Genomic DNA, 22,440 nt, shown 5'->3' with positions numbered 1-22,440 from the left:
CTGCAATTGACTTTCTGATGGGATTTTCACTCTGCTCCTCCCCACATCACTGTCCAGAGTAACAGAGAGTGGTTTTTGCTCGCCACAAAGTGGCTATTTGTCTTTTTTAAAAGCACAGTTCATCCCAAGAGGAAACCTACAAAGGAAGCAGGTGAAGACAAGAGTACCCAGTGAAAACACCATTGGCAGCCTCTGGCTCCAGCGGTGGCTCACCACCTCAGCTCAGCTCACACAAAGCAAGGTGAGGCTTTCAGGTGGTGCTTCCCTCTCCCACGTGGGGAGTATCTTAAATCAAAAGCAAGCAGACCAGTGGTTTTCAAACTGTGTTCTGTGGAACTGTGAAGAACCTGAGGGAACCCTGTGAAGGAACCTCAAGAAGGCCACAAGCTCAAGAGACAAGCTCCAAGCCTATACTCCCTCCCCATCAGTGCCTCTCTCATCTGTTTTACAGATCTGGCTTTCTAAGAGTCCAGTTAACAAAAAAGATCTCATGGCTAAAAAAAATAAAATAAAAAACTTAGGTCATAAAGGACATTTACACTTTATATGTGCTATTTCATTTAATTGTTTGCAACAGCCCTGTGAGGAAACCATGGCTAAACAGTTTTAGGATTGCAAGTGGCCACCTAGAACAGTCCATTCCAGAGCTGGATAGCACCAATCATTTTTCAAAGTTCTTCCTGAAACAACCGGCCTGGGCAAGGGAAGCAGCCAGGGATTTTAAAACAGACTTCAAAGACAACATCAACTATATGCAGTGGGAGGCCCTTGCTAAAATCCTGATTTTAACAAGCCACCAATAAAATGAATCTTTGAGACAAGCAAAACTGAGCATCACTCAGGCAACTTGATAACATTAAGAAATTATTATTAATGCCTCATCTTTTAGAGACACATTTTTAAGTATTTATAAGAAAAATGACATGCTGCCTGGGATTTTGTTGGAAGAGATGGGTGATCATTACATTATCCTCTCTGTTCTTCCACATGTGTGAAAGCCTTTTTCATTTTTTACTTTTTTAGAGCTGGGGTCTGGTTCTGTCTCCCAGGCTGGAATGCAGTGGTACACTCATAGCTCACTGCAACCTCAAACTCTTGGGCTCAACCAATCCTCCTGCCTCAGCCTCCCGAATAGCTGGGGCTACAGGTAGTGTCCCCTTGCCCAACTAATTTTTTTTTTAATTTTTGTAGACATGTGGTTTTGCCGTGTTGCCCAGGCTGGTCTCGAACTCCTGGGCTCAAGGGGTCCTCCTGCCTCGGCCTCCTAAAGAGCTGGGATTACAGGTATAAGCCACCTACGCCTAGCTCTTGAAAGTCTTTAATAGAATTTTAAAAGGAAGAAAGACAGGGAGGCAGAATGGTTCTTCCTTAAAATGAACTCAATTCTACCTCCGAGTAACTTCTGGCAATCAGCCCATGTTCAGCTTTCTGGGATCAAAAAGAATCAGGTCTTATCACATGCCCTGCACCATCTGAAAATGGGCAACAACTAAGTCCCTCTAAGTCTCCTTTCCTCAAAAACAAACTCTTCAAGGTCCTTTTGGAACTGAACTCCTCACAGGTCACAGCAATGCCCTCCTTAAAAATGTGGGCTCCAGGACAAAAGGATTGTGAAGGTGCGTTTTGAGCAGCCCAGAGAAGCATGGGCCTCCTCGTCCACTGCAGGCCTCTGCCTTGGGCATCTCTCACTTGAACTCCAAGTATGGCCTATGCCCTGGGATGCCTCCTGATTCCATGCACAGGCTGGGAGTTTGTTCTCTACTCAGGGACAAGCTACCCCCAATTGCTCCAAAGGCGGCAGCAGCGGCTTGCTCCTGTCTCACCTAAATCATCTCCATCCTCACCAAAGCCCTGGGAGAATACTATTAGCCACTCTTCTACAGATGGGGAAGAGAAATCAGGCCCAGGAGGTTAAGCGACTTAAAGTCACACAGCTTAGGAGTAAAGAGCAAAGATTTAAATCCCAGTCTGTGGGGGTCCCCAAGAATACACTCATGACATTCAGATGTCTCTAGTCCTGCAGCCTTGCTCCCTGGCTCCAAACCCACCAATGCCCCCTGGGTCACTCATCCATGTCCTTCTCCTCCCAGGAGTAACATAACACTCTGAAAGCAGAGATCACCTTCCCTGCCTCCCAGCCCAGCACCTTCCAGGGGCTCAGCAAAGACTTGCCCAAAACTTAACCAGTCCCAGACCTGCAGCCGCCAAACCACCAGGATGGCTCTCCACACATCCTTCCAAGGCTCTCCCAGAAACCCCAACTGTGGCCCAAAGCCCAGTTCTCTTCACTCATTTCTAGTCTCTAGAGCAACTCAAAGAACAATAATCACAAAACCAGACTTCGTTATTGGCAAACCCCATAGGGGAAACAGGACCAGAGAAGACACACATCTATAAAACAATGACTACTGGCCCCAGAATCACATGTGACTATTTCAGCTGGTATCAGAATTCAAAAGGCTAGGGGCTGGGCACAGTGGCTCACATCTGTAAACGCAGCACTTTGGGAGGCTGAAGCAGGTGGATCCCAAGGTCAGGAGTTCAAGACCAGCCTGGCCAAGATAGTGAAACCCCATCTCTACTAAAAATACAAAAATTAGCCGGGTGCAGTGGCAGGCACCTGTAATCCCAGCTACTCGGGAGGCTGAGGCAGGAGAATTGCTTGAACCCGGGGAACGAAGGTTGCAGTGAACCGAGATTACACCACTACGCTCCAGCCTGAGCAACGGAGTGAGATGCTGTCTCAAAAAAAAAAAAGGAAAGTTTAGGGTTTTGGTGCTCTGAATGAGAGGGCTAGGGGAAACGTAAAAAAAAAAAAAAAAGATGGTATATGTTGATGTTCCAGTTTCATACATTAATGTTTTAATTTCCCAAAAATGCATTCCTCAGAACACTGATGTCACAAGATGCTCCATGATAAAGGACTCTGTGGTTAAATCAGTTTGGGAAACACTGCCTAATAAAGCCACTCTAGTAGAGCCCCAAAGCACACTGGCTTAGCCCTCTCAAGGGGCCTGCAGAAAAGAACCTAGCACCACCTGGATGCATTTGACCACAGAACCCTTTTAGGACATAGCAGCACCAACATCCCAGCAAACTAGCAGTTAGAAGATGTTTCTTTGGGAAATGCTGATCTAGGCCTTTTGAAAGAAAGTCTCAATAGCCTTGTTATCCCGGATTTGAGACTGAAAAACCAAACCAATTCTGAATGGGATAAGGAGGAAGTATCCACAGAGCAGAAATAACGAACATACTTCAAGGCCTTTAGGGATGAAGATGTAAGTACTGAAAACACAAAGAAAATGTGTGAACATTCCTTGGCTGCCAGATATGAATACCACTAGGATTGTTTGGTTAACGTCCGGCCTTCAAAGAGTCACATGTAGGACAGGTGCGGTAGCTCATGTCAATAATGGATTGTTTGAGGCCAGGAGTTCGAGACCAGCCTGGGCAATATAGTGAGATCTTGTCTCTACTAAAAATAAAAAAAAAATTAGCTGGGCATGGTGGCACATGCCTGTAGTACCAACTACTCAGGAGGCTGAGGCAGGAGGATTGCTTGAGCCCAGGAGGTTGAGGCTGCAGTAAGCCATGATCACGCCACTGCACTCAGCCCAAACAACAAAGCAAGACCCTGTCTCAAAAAGTCAGAGAGTCACAGATAACTACTGAACTGTCCTAAGACTTCCCAAACCATATCTGAAGGAAGAAAAAAACACTTTTTTTTTTTTTTTTTTTGTGAGACAGAGTTTCGCTCTTGCTGCCCAGGCTAGAGTGCAATGGCGCAATCTCAGCTAACTGCAGCCTCTGCCTCATGGATTCAAGCAATTCTCCTGCCTCAGTCTCCCAAGTAGCTGGGATTACAGGCACACACCACCACACCCAGCTATTTTTTGTATTTTTAGTGGAGATAGGGTTTCGTCATGTTGGCCAGGCTGGTCTCAAACTCCTGGCCCCAGGTGATCCACCCGCCTCAGCCTCCCAAAGTGCTGGGATTACAGGCATGAGCCACCGCGCCTGGTCAAAAACAATTTTCAGAAGAAAAAAAGGAAAGAAAATGCTATCCACCCCCATGTCAGGGTGCTGTGAACAATGTGGATTTCCTTAATTAAAACTCAAAGTAAGCAGTACGGTACCTTCTCAAAAAATTGAACATAGAATTACCATATGACCCAGCAAGTTCACTTCTGGGTATAAACCCAAAAGAGAAAGCAGGAACTCAAAGAGATATTTGTACACCCATGGTGTCACAGGCAGCATTATTCACAATGGCCAAAAGGTGAAGACAACTCAAGTATGTCCATCAACAGGTAAAGAAAGAAATAAAATATAGAATATATATATATAGGAATATTATTTGGCCTAAAAAAGGAATTTTGACACACACTACAACATGGATGAACCTTGAGGACTTTATGCTTAGAGAAGTAAGCCAGTCACAAAAAGACAAATCTGTATTGACGTCACTCATAAAAGATATCTAAAGTAGTCAAATTCTTAGAAACAGACAACTTGTGAGGCCAAGGCGGCCAGATCGCTTGAACCCAGGAGTTCAAGACTAGCCTGGGCAACCTGGCAAAGCCCCATCTCTGAAAAGAAAAATACAAAAAATACAAAAACAAAAAATTAGCCGGGCATGGTGGCGGGCGCCTGTAGTCCCAGCTACTCGGAAGGCTGAGGCTGGAGAATGGCGTGAACCCGGGAGGCAGAGCTTGCAGTGAGCCGAGATCGCCCCACTGCACTGCAGCCTGGATAACAGAGCGAGACTCCATCTCAAAAAATAAAAAATAAATACAAAAAGGAGCGGGGTGTGGTGACATGTGCCTGTAGTCCCTGCTACTCAGGAGGCTGAGGTGGGAAGACTGATTGAGCATGTGAGGTTGAGGCTACAGTGAACCATGACTGTACCACTGCACTCCACACACTCCAGCCTGAGCAACAGAGACCCCGTCTCCAAAAAAAAAAAAGGAGAGAGAGAGAGACAGAAAGAAAGAAAGAGAGAGAGAGAGAGACAGAAAGAAAGAAAGAAAAGAAAGAAAGAAAGGGAGAGAAAGAACGAAAGAATGAATATAATGGTGACTGTCAAGGCCTAGGAGGCCATGTAGAGTTATTATTCAAAAGGTAGAGTTTTGATTTTTTTTTTTTTTTTTTTTTTTTTGAGACGGACTCTTGCTCTGTCGCCCGGGCTGGAGTGCAGTGGCTGGATCTCAGCTCACTGCAAGCTCTGCCTCCTGGGTTTACACCATTCTCCCGCCTCAGCCTCCGGAGTAGCTGGGACTACAGGCGCCTAACCACCTCGCCCGGCTAGCTTTTTGTATTCTTTAGTAGAGACGGGGTTTCACTGTGTTAGCCAGGATGGTCTCGATCTCCTGACTTTGTGATCCGCCCGTCTCGGCCTCCCAAAGTGCTGGGATTACAGGCTTGAGCCACCGAGTCCGGCCGAGTTTCGATTTTGCAAGATGAAAAACTTCTAGAGGTGGATGGTGTTGATGTTTGCACAACAGTGTAAAAATACTTAATGCTGGCTGGGCGCAGTGGCTCACACCTGTAATCCCAGCACTTTGGGAGGCCAAGGCAGGCAGATCATTTGAGGTGAAGAGTTCAAGATCAGCCTGGCCAACATGGGGAAACCTTGTCTCTACTAAAAATACAAAAAAATTAGCCAGGCGTGGTGGCGCATGCCTGTAGTCCCAGCCACTCGGGAGGCTGAGGCAGGAGAATTGCTGAAACTGGGGAGGCAAAGGTTGCAGTGAGCCGAGATCACGTCACTGTACTCCAGCCTGGGCGACAGAGCAAGACTCCGTATCAAAAAAAAAAAAAAAAAAAAAAAAAAAGGCTTAAATGGTAAATTTCATGTTATGTAAATTATTATCACAATTTTGTTTAAATCCTCAAAGCAAATGGGTTATGAGTCTTAGTGTGAAATGAACGTCAAGATCAACAGTCAACTAGGAATTGTCCACCAAAGGTTTAGAGGGATAGACTGCCAACATGGGACACTCCAACCATCTCTGTTTGGTTTAAAATGCTTCTGTAGCACTTTTGTGGAATGCAGTCTCAAAAAGATCAATAGAGATATACAGTTCAGAGGTATGCAATCTATCCCAGGTAAAAGGCGAAAAAAAATCCAATTTCCCCCCAGCACAATCCCATTTAAGATTCTTCCCTGCTGAACACACATAGCATCCCTACTGCCCAGGCCAACACGCAGCTCGGCCCTCTTTCTCTACGTCTGCTACTTCTGTGGCTCACATCTTCCCAGGGGTTCAGGAAATAACTGTAGAGCCCCCTCGCATAAGGCAGAACATACAGGTGGTTGGAATGAAGTGGGACCAAAAAAACTGAGACAATGGCCAGGAGCGGTGGCTCATGCCTATAATCCCAGCATTCTGGGAGGCTGAGGCAGGTGGATCATCTGAGGTCAGGAGTTCCAGACGAGCCTGGCCAAGATGGCAAAACCCCGTCTCTACTAAAAATACAAAAATTAGCTGGGGGTGGTGGTGCGCACCTGTAATCCCAGCTACTCAGGAAGCTGAGACAAGAGAATCACTTGAACCTGGGAGGCAGAGGTTTCAGTGAGCTGAGATTGCACCACTGCACTCCCAGCCTGGGTGACAGAGTAAGGCTCCATCTCAAAAAAAAAAAAAAAAAAAAAAAACTGAGACAAAATATTTATCCTACTCTGCTTACTTTTCCAGGAAATGGAAAGCCAGAGTATCAAAAACCACTCAACACTAACATTAAATCAGATTAACAGCAATCCTTATGTAGAGCTGGAAGGGCCCCCAAAATCAAGTCCAACCCAATCACCCAACCTCCTTGGACCAAATGGCACCTGAGAAGTGCTCAAAACTCCACAGGAGTAAGCAAGTCCCCCATCAATGCTCAACCTCTTCTGTTTTGACTGTTGAACTGGGGGAAAAAAAAAAAAAAAAAAAAAAAAAAAACAAGCACCAGGAAGCTAAAAGGCTCTGCCAAGGTCAAGATTTTGCAGTTACGAGCAGATCTCCAGTTCAGGGCTTTTTTTTTTTTTTTAAAGAAAAGTTCCTCAGTATTCTTTTGAGGACATCAAGTTGACATTCAAATTCTATGTGTAGAAAGGGAATGACTCTCTACTCTTACAACAGCCAGGGTGGGTGCGCCACATGGCTCCTGGCAGCCAGCCCCACACCGCCAGTACTTGATGGGCAACCTTGGGGACTTCAGACATCAATGTCACACCACCTGCTTCCATCACAGATATACCGTGGGCGGTGATATCCATGTGTACATCTGGGGCTTGCTCAAGCCTTCCTCCTCTCCCACAGCCTCTGCCACCATGAGGTCACCACTTAGGAATCTGCATGTATATTTGAAGAGGATCTGGACAAGGATACATCATTTACTTTACACACAGCTGACTATTCATTCGTTCAACAAAAAGTTATTGCACACCCATCTGGTACCAGGCTCTATTCTGGGAATGAGGACTATAATAGCAAATTTGGTTCAGGGAGGACAGCTCTGACATCTGCTTGGCATAGTATATAAGGAGCTCCCACAGAACCGAACCCTCAGAAACACCAGGAGATTCCCAGTTTTCTGGCTCTAAGGCTAGTTGCTGTCTACTATTGTCACTGTTGTGCTATATTGCTCAGGGTAACAAAATGCTCTTCCATTTTTCTTACCATGGATTGTCAAACAGCACAGTGAAGGAGTTAGTGTTTTAATTACTTTGTAGAGGAGATAAGCTCAGAAGGATTAAAAACCTTGCTCAAGGTCTAAAACCTTGTAAAGTCTGATCATCACTACCTAGACCCACCATCCCACTCCAGCAATGACCGCTTGTGCTAACTGTATTATCGCACAAAGGTGGCATGCTTGGAGTGAACATTCATCTGCTCTTTTACCTGCGCAACATCGCTCCTGCTTGTCTTCCTTTAGACAACTGCTCTGCCTCACTAAAAAACCCACATAGTATTGGAATGAGCTGCCAATCACAGTAGCCCATCATCTTACCCTGTGGTTCCACTGCTGGGCACAGGGCCAAAGCTGAGCCAGTTTTAGTCCTCTAGCCCTGGCCATAGTCACCGGGCCTCATGCAGACACATAACGCTGGCCAGACCAATCAGAATCCTCCCATGAGGTTTTCCTGGGCTGATTGGATAGAGCTCCCTTTCTTCCCTGGTCAGGTGCTGTGAACACGAACAGAGGGGCCTGAAGTCATGTTCAGACCCGTGGGAAAAGCCCATAGCATCGATCCAAGAGGTCAAATGTACCAAAGGCCAGTTTCCACCATCCATCCAAAGGTTGTGGAATATTCTAAGTCAATACATTTCTCTTTTTCTACCTAAGATGGTCTGAGCTAAGTTTCTGTCATTTTGCAATAAAGGTACCCTGAAATGATACAGATAAAATCTGCCCTTCACTTAGAAACCTCTTCTCAACCATTAATTTCAAATGCCTCTGCCACTTCCTCTCAAATAACACAATTAAAACAACCTAAATTAGCCACGCAGGGTGGCATGCACCTGTAATCTCAGCTACTAAGGAGGCTGAGGCAGGAGGATGGCTTGAGCCCAGGAGTTTGAGGCTGCAGTGAGCTATGATTGCACCATTGCACTCCACTGTGTCTAAAAAAATAAGTAAATAAACAAACAAAAGAACCAAAAGAAAAACTACAACAGCTGGAGCTTTTACGTATGTCCCTTGCCCTGCTGACCCTCCAGGGCAGAGGGGATGAAGAAAAGGTGGCTGGTACCTGAAGGAAGTAGAGAGAGAACAAAAGCCCCAGGCAACCTCTACTGAATAAATAACCCCCACCTGACAATCAGCACCCAACTGCACAAGTCCCACTGGAAAAGCCTGGCAGGGTTATTTCCTTGGGGGGGGGGGGGCGGGGAACTTCCAGTTCTAACTTCTGACAGTGTACAATGCCTAAATTCAAACCCCTCACTCAGCCTAGCCATCAAGGTCCTCCAGATTACCTCTGCATCCCCATCTCCCTTCCACCCAGAGCCAAGGCCAATCCCCTGCTGTGCTCAGGCTGGGTAAACACACAGCTCCTCTCTACAGCTCAGCCTCTGCTGCCCAAACGTCCTCCCTCCATCCCTCCAGGCATTCAGAGCTTCGCTTCAATACCAAGTCCCAGCACATTCGCGAAGCTCTCCTTGGCTTCTCCAGCAGACGCTGCGGGCTCCATTCTCTTAAGTTTGATGAAGCAAGTGAGCCAGTTCACTAAGAAAGTAAAGAGGAGGCACGGGAGGTGTGGGGAGTGGGAACGAGAAGGAAACATTAGGCACTGAGCACGCGAGAGGTCCAGCGGGCACTCACCGAGTTCTGCCATTTCTGCCTCCCAAGAGAGGCCGGGTGGGAATGACTTGAGGAGCCCCACATTTAGACGGTAATGAAAGCCACTAGAGGTGAATGAGAGTATCTGGGGAAAGTATGTAGCATACTGAGTTTTTAATACAAGAAAAAGCCTGTTTGTGCATCTGTATCAGTTGATCCATCTCATAATGTCACTCTCATGAGTGTCCCATTCCCCCAACAAGGTGGCAAGCTACGGGCTAGAATTACATCCTGTGTACCCCCGCCCCTATCTACACCCCAGCCCCACCTGGTGACAGAGGCAGGCAGTGTAGCACCATTAGCCCATCTTACAGATGAAGATACTGAGGCTCACTCCAGGGACATGGAGTTGAGAATCCTCAAGGGAAAAAACCCAGGTGTTTCCCTGAATCAAAGAGAAAAAACAAAGGACTGCATGGGGCTCCAAGTGACCACGCTAGACTCGGTTACTGGGAAAAACAAGAGACCCAACTGGGCCACTCAGAAGTAAACAACAATTCTGTCCTCTCCCTACCACCAGCTGGGGCGAAGGTGTTCACTTGTTCCCTACAGATCTATGTATCAAATCCAGGACAAGAGAAAGCTACATAATTTTAGAGTCCCCCAGTGACTGGAAATGTCCTGAAGTTATAATGGGAAGGCCTAACCAGGGAACAGGAAAAACCACCCCGAGACAAGGAATCAGGAGCACTGGGCTTGGCCTTGACTCCGGCACCTTTCTGCACTGTGACTTCTTGCTTACAGACAGGGCCCTGGAACCAAATGACATGAAGATCGTAAGACACCACTCATCTCCCTGGGGCTGCCACGGAGTCAATGAGATATGAAGATAGGACACAAAATCCTGACCACAACACTGTGTGTCTCCTAGTCGCTCCACACCCCCAGGCCTGAGCATGGTGGGTTATAAATGTCTGGGGATCTAACTCAGCAAGAGTTGCCCCGATGGGTTGGGTTTGCTCACCTGCCCACCAGCACCCAGGCATGTGTCCTCTCCAGTTTCCTTCCAGTTCTAGGCCCCACGTGGTAGGCTGCTGCCAATGCTCACTCCCTCAGCACCCAAGTGCCAGTGGGGGATGGGCACTCTGGACCAGGAGCCCACACAAGGTGTCCATCAAGGAAGCTCCTAGGTGGGTGATGGCATCACCTCCAACAGAGAGACGGTGCCAAAGCAGCACCCCTTGATGCTAAGGATCCTAGGGAGCCAGCTGGTTCCTCTCTCAGGCTCCGCAATGGCCTCGAACTGGGGCCAATTTACACCCAGAGCTGCTGCCCAGAGCACAGAGTGGAAATCACTCAGGAGTGGAAGGAGGCAGGACCAAGTGCTGGGTTTTCCTGACTATGACTTCTCAAGGAAGAAGACTTCCATTCCTTCAGCCAGAGCCACTCTCATGCACTGAGCTTTGACCATAAGAAACACTTCCTGGCTAAAAGAAAAAAAGCGAAAAACTGGAGACCTATAACATAGCAATTCACCCTTCACAAGGGAGCCCCCCCAACCCCCACCCCAGGGGCAGTGGCTCACTCCTGTAATTCCAACACTTTTGGGAGGCAGAGGCAAGCAGATCGCTTGAACTCAGGAGTTCGAGACCATCCTGGACAACATGGAGAAACCCCATCTCTACAAAATATACAAAAATTAGCCAGTATGGTGGCATGTTCCTGTGGTCCCAGCTACTTGGGGGGGCTGAGGCAGGAGGATGGCTTGAGACTGGGAGGCGGAGGCTGCAGTGAGCCGAGACTGTCCCACTGCACTCCAGCCTGGGTGACACAGTGAGACCCTGTTTCAAAAAAAAAAAGCCCCCAACACACCACTATTTGCTGACACACCATGTCACCCTCTCCCCCAGGGGCTTCAGGTGGCATCTTGCCATACCAAATGCTGTCCTAACTTTTTTCTTTCTTTTTCTTGATACAGAGTCTTGCTCTTTTGCCCAGGCTGAAATGCAGTGGCACCATGTCAGCTCACTGCAACCTCCACTTTCCAGAGTCAAGCGATTCTCCTGCTTCAGCCTCCCAAGTAGCTGGGACTACAGGCGCCTGCCACCACGCCCAGCTAATTTTTGTATTTTTAGTAGAAACGGGGTTTCACCATGTTGGCCAGGCTGGTCTCGAACACCTGGCCTTAAGTGATCTGTGCTGGGATTACAGGCATGAGCCACCACATCCAGCCAACTTTTTTCTAATGTATTAAATAAAATGAACTTAACTTCTCCTTGAAAATTATATTTCTAAGGATTTCATGACCCTCTCCAAAGTCACAGAACTCTGCATTGTGGTAAAACTGGGGTCTCAAATCAATGCCTGAGGGGATAAAATCCAAACCCTAATCTCTGCCTTCCTTAGAGGTCACGACTAGCTCCTAGAACTTCAGCCCCATGAGGCCCCACGTTCTCCACCAGGCACGGAAAGGATGAGACCTAATTAATGGCAATTGATCCATCAATCAATCTATTCTCAGAGATTAAGGTGAGCATTGATTCACATGCTTCCCAATGCAGACTTCTCCTCTGTACTCTTAACTTCTGTGCTTCCTAGGAAAGACTTCCAGAAACAGATCTTAACTTCTTCCTTCAGAGATAGATTAGATACATAGATACAATTAAAAAGAAAAAAAATTACTTTGTTGAGATCCCCTCTGTCCTTGTCCTCATGGCCACACCTGACAGTCCCTTCCTAGCATCTCCCAAAACACTATCCCAGGAAAGGATTAGGTTTGCCCAGCAACTCTGACATGACCACAACTGTGGAGAAAGAATGCAGGTTTGACGGACAGAGATGCAAGTCAGAAGCTCAAAGTGGAGACAGGAGGGCCACCAATGAAATGACCTGCTGTGTGGCCAGCAGTTTAGTCTCTCTGCCAGTTTCCTGCAGCTATAAAAAGTGAGGTTAAGATGGCCAATATAAGAGAGCTGTTACCAGGAACGGCTTATAAAATCATTCCCTTAATAAGTGGAGCTTTTAACAGCCAAATAAATGGGTCCCATCAGCCTTTGACCTTCAAGTTGCTAAGGGCAGTTTCTCAGCCCTCTCGGTTCACTTGTTTTTCTTTTACACATATATCTTTATTTATTTTTACTGTACCTATCGATTCACTGTTAAAACAAGGACAAGACCTAGAAAGATGGCACTTTGTTTCCTGGCTCTGAACAAGTTCAAACAATAGGTTATAATTCAAAATTCCTGGTGCCCAATACTTTCTGGGCATTTTAACCACTCCAAGTCAGAGTTTTCTCTCTGGCAAAGCATAACAGAAAGCTCACATAGTGGCAACGACAACTGAACGTGACAAGGCAGAGTGCCTGCCACAATAGTAGATGCCCAATAAACGCTTGTTCTCTTCCTCCCTCAGTGCCATGTCTTCTTCCTCCAGCTGCCTTGTCTGAAAGACTGGTTTCCACACTCCGCGGCCAGATCAGGACAAGCCTACCACTTGTCAGAAACTCCCGCCAGTATCCGTTCTTGCCTCCAAACACACACTTACAAATCAGTCATCCCCAAGACCAAGGACACAGGGGTTCCAAAAGGCACCCCCAAGGGAACCAGTCACCAGCCTTCCTCCTTAAGCAGCTCGGTGCTCTCAGGGAGCGAACTTAGCCCCAGCAACCACTACTAGGATTTTCCCATGGTGCAATGCAACTTCCCCAACTTTTCAGGGCCCACAGTTTCCAAAGAAACCCAGGCAGGCATTGTGCACAATCAGCCACAAGTCCGGGCGAGACTGGGCTCTGAGCAGAGGAAAGGGAGCTGGGACAGCCAGAAAATGAAAAGGCAGCGGTGGCCCCGGCACAGGATGGCAGGGACCAAAATTTAAGAGTATGGCTCCTGGCCCAGGTCCCATTCTTCTAGACGGTATCCTTGGTTAAAGGCTAGCACAGGGTCCCAAAAGACTAGCGGATGGTTAGGAGCCTCAGAAAAGGGACTGATGAACATCCTTCGAGGTACCCCCTACCCGCTACTGGACCTGGTGGCCCCCGGGGACCCTGCCGCCAAGGCACCTGAGGGTGAAGGCCTTCAGCGGGGGGCATTGTTCACAGCGAACGGCGGGACTGGGGAAGGCGGCGGGACTTTGGGGTCCGCGCACCGCCGCCTCCCCAGCTGGGTTAGAGGAACGAGTCCACCAAGGCCATCGCCAGGTGGAGCGGCGGCCCCGGCGAGGTCCCCCTCGGCCAGCAGGAGGGAGAAGCGGAGGGCGCGTTCCAGAGGCGGGGGCCGAGGGTCTGCCACTCACCCGCGCCTTCCGCGGGCTGCGGCGGCCCGACGACGCCGTTCAGGTAGAGAATGGGCAGCAGGTGAGGCTGCGTCTTCTCCAGCGCCGCCCGCAGGTCCTGGAAGTGGTCCCGCTCCTTGGCCAGGAGCAGCTTGAGCAGCAGCTCCGCCTTGGCGCCTCCCGCCTCCTCGTCCAGCTGCCGCCGCTCGCCGGGACTGAGCGCTCCCGCGGCCTCGAGCAGCCCGAGCACGGCTTCCACCTCCGTCATGGCCTGGGCCAGGCTCTGCTGACACTGGGCGAGCAGCTCCCGGCGCTGGGGCTCCATGGTGGCGGGCCGCGCCGCCCCGCCCCGCCGGACGCCTCCCGGGCCCCCCGAGGCCGGCGGGCGGGCGGGCGAGCGCCTCGGCAGCAGCCCTAGCGCGCCGGGAGCCGCGAGGCGGCGGGAGCCATGGGCCGGGGCCGGGGCCTGGGCGGGCTGGGGGCCCGGGGCGGCGGGCGGCGCTCAGCAGCGGCCGCCTCCCGGGCTCCGGAGCGCAGCCATGTTGGCTGCCGCGGCGGCGGGACTGGAAGAGGAGGAGGAGGAGACGCAGGAGGAGAAGGAGGAGGCGGAGGTGGGGACGGCGGCCGGGGCGCGCCCCGAGGCCGGGCTCCAGCCGGGCATGCTCCCCCTCCCCCTCAGCCTCCGCGCGCGCCGCCCGCCCCGCGAGAAAACTCGCCCCGAAAGCCGGGCAGCGCGCCGCCCCCCGAGAGAGACTACAACTCCCGGGAGAAAGTCGCCTGGGCCGTGTTCCCCGGGACCCCGACGGCTCCGACCTGGCTCGGAGGCTGCCTCGGCCCCCGTGCACCCCGGTCCGGCTCACCGGGGCCCCGCAGCCGCCGTCCGCTCCGCCATAGCCCCAGCCCCGCCGCCTCCGGCCGGTCCCTCCTCTCTCCCCTCCCCAGGCCGTCCCTCCGGGAGGTGGCAGCAGCGGAGGAGGGGACGGGCGGAGGGGAGGGGTCCCCGCCCCCGGCCCGCCCGCTAGGCGGGGACGCGGCTCCGGCTGGTTCCCGGTCCCCCGAGGCCCAGGCGCAGCCAGAGGTGGGGGACGCGGAGTCTGGCCAGGCACGTGGCCAGCCCACCAGCTGCTAGAGACCCCCTCATACAAATCTTGCCCCCGATCCAGTGGGTCTTAATCTGAGAACTCCAAAATAAAGCCTGGAGACAAATGGTGGGGAAGGTTTCCCCTAAATTTGGACATCTCCAGATTTACGACCTCCGCCGAATCCATGAGGCTTTTCCTCTCCAAGGAGCTCCTAAGTGGAGAATTTCCCAATAAAATCGCCTAAACTGCGGTAAATAGGCTGTTCCCCGCGCCAGCATTTGAGAAGAGCTGCTCCCAGAATCTAAAGAAGTTGGGATGTTGGCAGGAGGATGTGTCGCTGGATGAGGAAGAGAAAGGTGGGCATCTGCCGTGCAGTCCTTGGTCTTTCTGGCAAGTGAGGCGCTCTCCCCCTAAATATCTCAGAGGGAGACAAATCAGCGGACTACCTTGCTTCCTTTGATGACCTGGAAAGGGTCTGCAGTCCCCCTTAAAGCCCAAGAATGTCTCCTCTTCCACGACAGCCCAGCCGTTTGTGGACACATACTGCTTACCTACCTGACTGCAGGAAAAGGTCCTTCAAAGCTAGAACCCTGACTGCGCTCAGTGACCCCGCAGTGCTCCTCTGTCCATTTCAAACATCTGCGATGGAATGAGTGGATCTCGCTGGGGGTGGGGGCCACTTTGTCTACCCACACTGCCTCCTCTCTTCCCTCAAAAAGCAACGTCTTCTTAGTCTGCTTCTTCAAGGGGAGAAGTCGTTTTTATTTATGGAAACGAACTCACTATATGGTAGAAAGAACAAGAGTATCAGAATTTGCACTTTGGATTTAGACTCCCCTCTGAGCAGCTACACAAGGTGGAACAAAGCAATAACCCTTGCCGATCTGTTTTGTCCTCAGCAGAAATAGTGGAGGGAGAATGTATTAGATGAGGGGTTCTTAGCCTTGGCTTCATGAATAAGCTTAAGGATGTCAATGAAGCTTTTGACATGATCTCAACTTTTTTGTGAACATTTATGTATTTTACTGGGATGGGGTCCATAGAGTTATCAAGTTCTTTAAGGCCTCCAGATGGACCCCAATATGGCAGAACTGAACTATTTAAAGATACCTTCCTGCTCCAGTAGTCTAACCCTCTATGGCTAAGCAAGGTTTTAAGGGAGTGGAAGGCTGGCCATTGCACAGTATCAGGGTTCCAGACAGGCTCCCTGACTCTTCCCTCCCACTCCTGCTCCTGAGATACAGTTCTTCCTTCTGGCTGCCAGTTCCCTTTGGGCAACCCCAGAGCTTAAATCATCTGCAAGGCAGTCACCTTTCAGGCACCTTTCACCTGGCACTTGTATTCTTAGCTGGATGAACCAGAAAGCTAGGCGAAGGAAGGAAGGCGAAAGTGGAGGAAGGGGAAAAGAGGAAAAGTTGGGGACTAATTTGGCTTATGATTAGAAGCATATTTTTTAGCCAGGTGAAGTGGCTCACACCTGTAATCCCAGCACTTTAGGAGGCTGAGGTAGGCTGATTGCCTGCACTCAGGAGTTGGAGACCAGCCTGGCCAACATGGTAAAACCCCGTCTCTACCAAAAATATAAAAATTTAGCCAGGCATGATGGTGCATGCCTGTAATCCCAGCTATTCGGGAGGCTGAGGCATGAGAATTGCTTGAACTCGAGACGTGGAGGTTGCAGTGAGCTGAGACTGCACCACTGCACTCCAGCCTGGGTGACAGAGCAAGACTCCGTCTCAAAAAAAACAAAAACAAAACAACAACAACAAAAAAAAACGTATTTTTTAAGACAGAGTCTCTCTCTTTCGCCCAGGCTGGATTGCAATGAGGCAAACACAGCTCACTTCACTGCAGCCTCAATTTCTTGGGCTCAGGCAACTATCCTGCCTCAGCCTCCCAAGTAGCTGGGACCATAGGTGCTTGACACCACACCTGGCTAATTTTTCTAATATTTTGTAGACACAGGGTCTTGCCACATTGTCCAGGCTGGTCTTGAACTCCTGGGCTCAAGTTATCCTCCCACCTTGGTCCCCCAAAGTTCTGGGATTACAGATGTTAGTCGCCACCTGGACCAATTTTAGGATTCCTTAGCCAATGACCTTGGTGTGACCTTGTACTTCTGCAGCATTTTATACCTTCTGGGGCACACCCTTGTAGTGGGTTGAATTGTGTTCCCCCAAAAGATACATTCAAGTCCTAACTCCCAGTACCTGTGAATGTGACTTATTTAGAAATAGGGTCTTTGCAGATGTAATCAAGTTCGCATAAGGTCATACTGGATTAGGGCAGGTCCTCATCCAGTGATTGGTGTTCTTATTAGAATAGGGAAATTTGGATGCAGAGACACAGAGAAAATGCCATGTGAAGATAGATCAGAGACTGAAATGATGCGGCCGCAAGCCGAGGAATGTGAAGAATGGCCGGCCACCACCAGAAGCTAGGGGAGACGCCAGTACAGATTCTCCCTGAGAGCCTCCAGAAGAAACCAACCTTCCAACACCTGGATTTCAGACTTCTGACCTCCAGAAGTGTGAGCCAATAAAACAACTCAGTGGAGTCAGTGGTTCTTGTTTTAAGCCACCCAGTTTGTGGTCGTTGGTTATGGCAGTCCTAAGAAACTCAAACTCGAATCAGCACAGTGGGGAGGTGAGAAGGACAAAGACTGGGGTCTTTATTTTACAAATCACCCTATCACTTCACTCTTCTGCTGCCTAAGGACATCTCTGTAGATTTACCCACCTTTCCTACTTTCTTCCAGTCTTAGAAAAAGAGAGCTGCTCGTCTTTGAGGAGAGCCCTTCCATGCTCTGGATATAATCTGTGTATCCCTCTCCTCCCCGCAACACATGTGCTCACACACAGTCGGCTTCTGCTTTGGTTTGGGCCCCTTCTCATTTGTCAAAAACAAGTTTGAGTCTCCTCATTCTCAAGGGTCCTCCCTTTCCTCTCATGTCTCCTGCAGAAACAATCATTGCTTGACATTGGGACCTCCACATCTCATAGACTGCTCACTGCTTGGTTGGTGCTTTACAATCAGCTTCTTTTTATTTTATTTTTAATTCTTGCATTTGTTTGCTTTTTTTAAAATTTATTTCATTTGTTTTTCTGGAGACAGAGTCTCACTTTGTCACCCAGGCTGGAGTGCAGTGGCGTGATTTCAGCTCACTGCAACCTCCACCTCCTGGGTTCAAGCGATTCTCCTGCCTCAGCCTCCTGAGTAGCTGGGACTACAGGTGCACGCCACCATGCCCGGCTAATTTTTGTATTTTTAGTAGAGACGGGGTTTCGCCATGTTGGCCAGGCTGGTCTCGAACTCCTGACCTCAGGTGATCCACCCACCTTGGCCTCCCAAAGTGCTGGGATTACAGGCATGAGCCACCGTACCCAGCCTATTTATTTATTTTATTTATTTATTGGAGACAGGGTCTTGCTCTGTCACCCAGGCTGGAGTGCAGTGGGCTCACTGCAACCTCTGCCTCCCAGGCTCAAGTGATTCTCCTGCCTCAGCCTCCTGAGTAGCTGGGATTACAGGTGCGTACGACCACACCTGGCTACTTTTTTTTTTTTTTTTGAGACGGAGTTTCACTCTTGTTGCCCAGGTTGGAGTGCAACGGCATGATCTTGGCTCACTACAACTTCCACCTCCCAGGTTCAAGCAGTTCTCCTGCTTCAGCCTCCTGAGTAGCTGGGATTACAGGCATGAGCCACCACACCCAGCTAATTTTGTAATTTTAGTAGAGACGAGGTTTCTCCATGTTGGTCAGGCTGGTCTTGAACTCCCAACCTCAGGTGATCTGCCCTCCTTAGTCTCCCAAAGTGCTGGGATTATAGGTGTGAGCCACCACTCCCGGCCTTAATTTTTGTATTTTTAGTAGAAACGTGGTTTCACCATGTTGGCCAAGCTGGTCTTGAACTCCTAGCCTCAAGAGATCCACCTCTTGGGCCTCCCACAGTGCTGGATTACAGGCATAAGCCACTGTGCCCCGCCCTATTTATTTATTTTTAGAGATAGATTCTTACTGTGTCTCCCAGGCTGGAATGCAGTGGCACCATCATACCTCTCACTACAGCCTCCAGCTCCTCAAGTGATCGTCCCACCTCAGCCTCCCAAGTAGCTGAGACTGCAGACACCATCATCATACCTAGGTATTTTTTAATTTTTATTTTTATTTATTTATTTATTTATTTATTTATTTATTTATTTTGAGACAGCGTCTCGCTCTGTCGCCCAGGCTGGAGTGCAGTGGCGCAATCTCAGCTCACTGCAAGTTCCATCTCCTGGGTTCACACCATTCTCCTGCCTCAGCCTCCCAAGTAGCTAGGACAACAGGCGCCTGCCACCACGCCCGGCTAATTTTTTGTATTTTTAGTAGAGACGGGGTTTCACCATGTTAGCCAGGATGGTCTCGATCTCCTGACCTCGTGATCCACCTGCCTCGGCCTCCCAAAGTGCTGGGATTACAGGCGTGAGCCACTGTGCTCGGCCTATTTTATTTTTGTAGAGACAGAGTCTTGTTATGTTGCCCAGGCTAGGCTCAAACTCCTGGCCTCAAGCTACCCTCCTGCCTTGGCCTCCCAAAGTGCTGGGATTACAGACATGAGCCACCATGTCCCACCTATAATCAGACTTCTGAGCACAACTCCCCATAGAAAACTGTTGTCTCTCATCTTGATGCCACCTCCAGGCCTTTCCTTCACACCTCCTCTACTGTCAACTCTGCTGGGCTTCATCCACTGGGGACATCTTGTTCCCCCACCTTCCTCTCCCTCCCCGCTGGCTCCTTTCTCTCTAAGGTTGACTCTTCAATCCTCTTCTGTCCCCATGCTCCTTCCCTCCTGCAGGGGAGCTGGACAGAAATGAGCTCAGTGCCCAGCTCTGACACTCACTGGCTATGTGTCCTGGAGCTAGGTACTATACTTCCTGGAGCCTCAATTTCTGCATCTCTAAAGTGGCAATAAATATCACCCTTTGGTAGGGTTATTAGGAGAATTAAATGATAGGACTTATACAAAGCCCTCCACAATGCCTGGTGTCGGGCCGGCATATAAACTCCCTAATGTTAGAGCAGGCAACTCCTGTAGGTCAGAATGCCGATTGAAATGCTGGCTTGGCAACTTACGAGCTGAGTAATGATGGGTAAACCTCCAATTGCCTCGCTTTCCTCCTGTGTGAAATAGGGATGTCAATAATAGTATCAAAGGAACTAGTGCTCAATCCATGGTAAGTACCACTGTTCTTTTGGCTTCCCTCTGAGAAGAAAGGCTCCACAGCATGTAGCAACAGGTTTTGAACAGATGTTTTTAGTTTCATGAATGAATGGTTGTGGACTCTAGCTGAAAGATTTCCATTTAGCATGTCTTCAGATATCGAGGGCAGGGGCCCCCAGGACCTTGTTCTCTGCCGTGTCTCCATAGCACTGTACCAGGCATGTGGTAGGTGCTCAATAGATAGTCTTTTTAATTAACAGGTGAACGCATGAATGAATGAACAAACTAAAGAGCTTTACATTGAGGCCCTACTTCAAAATAATATCAACTAAAAATGGGAAAATGGGGAAGGAAAGTGCCTCAAACAGGAGAAGCGGCTGGGCGCCATGGCTCACACCTGTAATCCCAGCACTTTGGAAGGCTGAGGCGGGATTGCTTGAGCCCAGAAGTTTGACACCAGCCTGAGCAACATAGTGAGACCAGTGTCTACAAAAAAAAATTTAAAAAGAGAAGCATCAGAAGCCAAATGAGAGAAGGTCACAAATTCTCCCTGGTGCCATAGGAAAGGGGTGGCAGGTTGAGAACTTCATGCATGGACCATGAACTCTGCCCACTGCAGAGTGGCCACTGCTGGGATGCTAAGCACCAGGAGCTCCACCCTGTCCTGCTTTGACCTGCTGACAAACTTGGCCTACCAGGCCCCACTGCTCTTCCCAGCTGCTCAGGTGACTGAGGAGGATTACTTGAACCCAAGTTTGAGGCCAAATGGGGTAACACAGTGAGACTCTGCCTCTAAAATATTTTCTTTGGGTAATGAAAAAGAAAAAAGATACCCCTGCTCAGAAATTCAGACCTAAACTGATGGCACCAAGGCAAATATAGCCCTGAGGTCACAGCCCCTCAACCTTCTGCAAGCACAGTGCTGTCTGGGAGCATTAACTCTTTGAGCCCATTCTTCACATTTCAGCTTAGATGTTAACCTGCTTTAGGAAGCCATACGTGCCTTACCAATCTCCTTGAAAAGGGTTTGGTATCTCTGCTACATGCTTTCATTGCAACTTTTTACTCTCTTTATTATTATTATTATTATTATTTTTTTTTTTTTTTTTGAGACGTAGTCTTGCTCTGTCGCCCAGGCTGGAGTGCAGTGGCCGGATCTCAGCTCACTGCAAGCTCCGCCTCCCGGGTTCACGCCATTCTCCTGCCTCAGCCTCCCAAGTAGCTGGAACTACAGGCGCCTGCCACCTCGCCCGGCTAGTTTTTTTTGTATTTTTTTTTAGTAGAGACGGGGTTTCACTGTGTTAGCTAGGATGGTCTCGATCTCCTGACCTCGTGATCCGCCCGTCTCGGCCTCCCAAAGTGCTGGGATTACAGGCTTGAGCCACCGCGCCCGGCCCTACTCTCTTTATTAAGGTTTATCAGCGTGTATTTTTTTTTTTTTAATTTTTGGTTTTTTTTTTTTTTTTTGAAATGGAGTCTCGCTCTTGTTCTGCAGGCTAGAGTGCAATGGCGCCATCTCGGCTCACTGCAACCTCCGCCTCCTGGGTTCAAGCGATTCTCCTGCTTCCTGCCTCAACCTTCCAAGTACCTGGGATTACAGGTGCCCGCCACCACACTCAGCTAATTTTTGTTTTTTTTAGTACAGATGGGGTTTCACCCTGTTAGCCAGGCTAGTCTCAAACTCCTGACCTCAGGTGATCCAGCCACCTCAGCCTCCCAAAAGTGCTGGGATTACAGGTGTGAGCCACTGCGCCCAGCTTATCAGCGTAATCCCAGCTACTCGGGAGGCTGAGGCAGGAGAATCACTTGAACCTGAGAGGAGGAGGTTGCAGTGAGGAGAGATCATATCACTGCACTCCAGCCCGGGCGACAGAGTGAGACTCTGTCTTAAAAGAAAAAAAAAAAATTGTTTGTTTTCTATATTCCTGTGATAAACAGAATATCTCCCCTTCCAAGCTCCCAAAAGACAACCATGCTCCAGTCCCTGGAACCTGTGAAGATGTTTTGTTATATGGCTACAGGGACTTAACAGATGTTATTAAAGTTCTGGACTTTAAAATAGGGAGAGTAGGTCGGGCTCGGTGGCTCACGCCTGTAATCCCAGGCATGAGCCTGGGAGGCTGAAGTAGGTGGATCACCTGACGTCAGGAGTTTAAGACCAGCCTGGCCAACGTGGTGAAACCCCATCTCTACTAAAAATACAAAAATTAGCTGGGCATGGTGGCATGTGCCTGTAATCCCAGCTACTTGGGAGGCTGAGGCAGGAGAATTGCTTGAACCTGGGAGGCAGAGGCTGCAGTGAGCTGAGATCGTACCACTGCACTCCAGCCTGGGTGACAGAGCGAGACTCTGTCTCCAAGGAAAATAAAAATAAAAATAAAATAAAAAAGGGCAAATAGGCTGGGCATGGTGGCTCACACCTGTAATCCTAGCACTTTGGGAGGCTGAGGTGGGTGGATCTCCTGAGGTCAGGAGTTTGAGACCAGCCTGGCCAACATGGAGAAACCCCCGTCTCTACTAAAAATACAAAATTATCCGAGTATGGTGGTGCATGCCAGTAATCCCAACTACTTGGGAGGCTGAGGCAGGAGAATCGCTTGAACCTGGGAGG

General features: G+C 49.3%; 1 protein-coding gene across 3 annotated transcripts in view; it reads right to left on the bottom strand.

The window, feature by feature from the left end:
- DLG5 (discs large MAGUK scaffold protein 5) overlaps positions 1-14,106 on the bottom strand; it is a 136,609-nt gene extending 122,503 nt beyond the window's left edge. For 2 of the 3 annotated variants that reach the window (XM_030941011.1, XM_010363237.2), the window contains exon 1: positions 13,562-13,996. In XM_030941011.1, coding sequence (XP_030796871.1) covers positions 13,562-13,865 — 304 coding nt within the window. In that variant the 5' untranslated portion in view covers positions 13,866-13,996. Of the gene's footprint in view, positions 1-13,561 lie in introns of all 3 variants that reach the window. The other variant, XM_010363236.2, reaches the window with a different exon arrangement.
- Positions 14,107-22,440: the final 8,334 nt, after the last annotated feature.

This window comes from Rhinopithecus roxellana, chromosome 11 (assembly GCF_007565055.1).
Source record: "Rhinopithecus roxellana isolate Shanxi Qingling chromosome 11, ASM756505v1, whole genome shotgun sequence".
In the NCBI taxonomy this organism is placed as follows: domain Eukaryota; kingdom Metazoa; phylum Chordata; class Mammalia; order Primates; family Cercopithecidae; genus Rhinopithecus; species Rhinopithecus roxellana.
The sequence above is the reverse complement of the archived record's forward strand: the minus strand, read 5'-3'. Positions and strand labels throughout refer to the sequence as shown.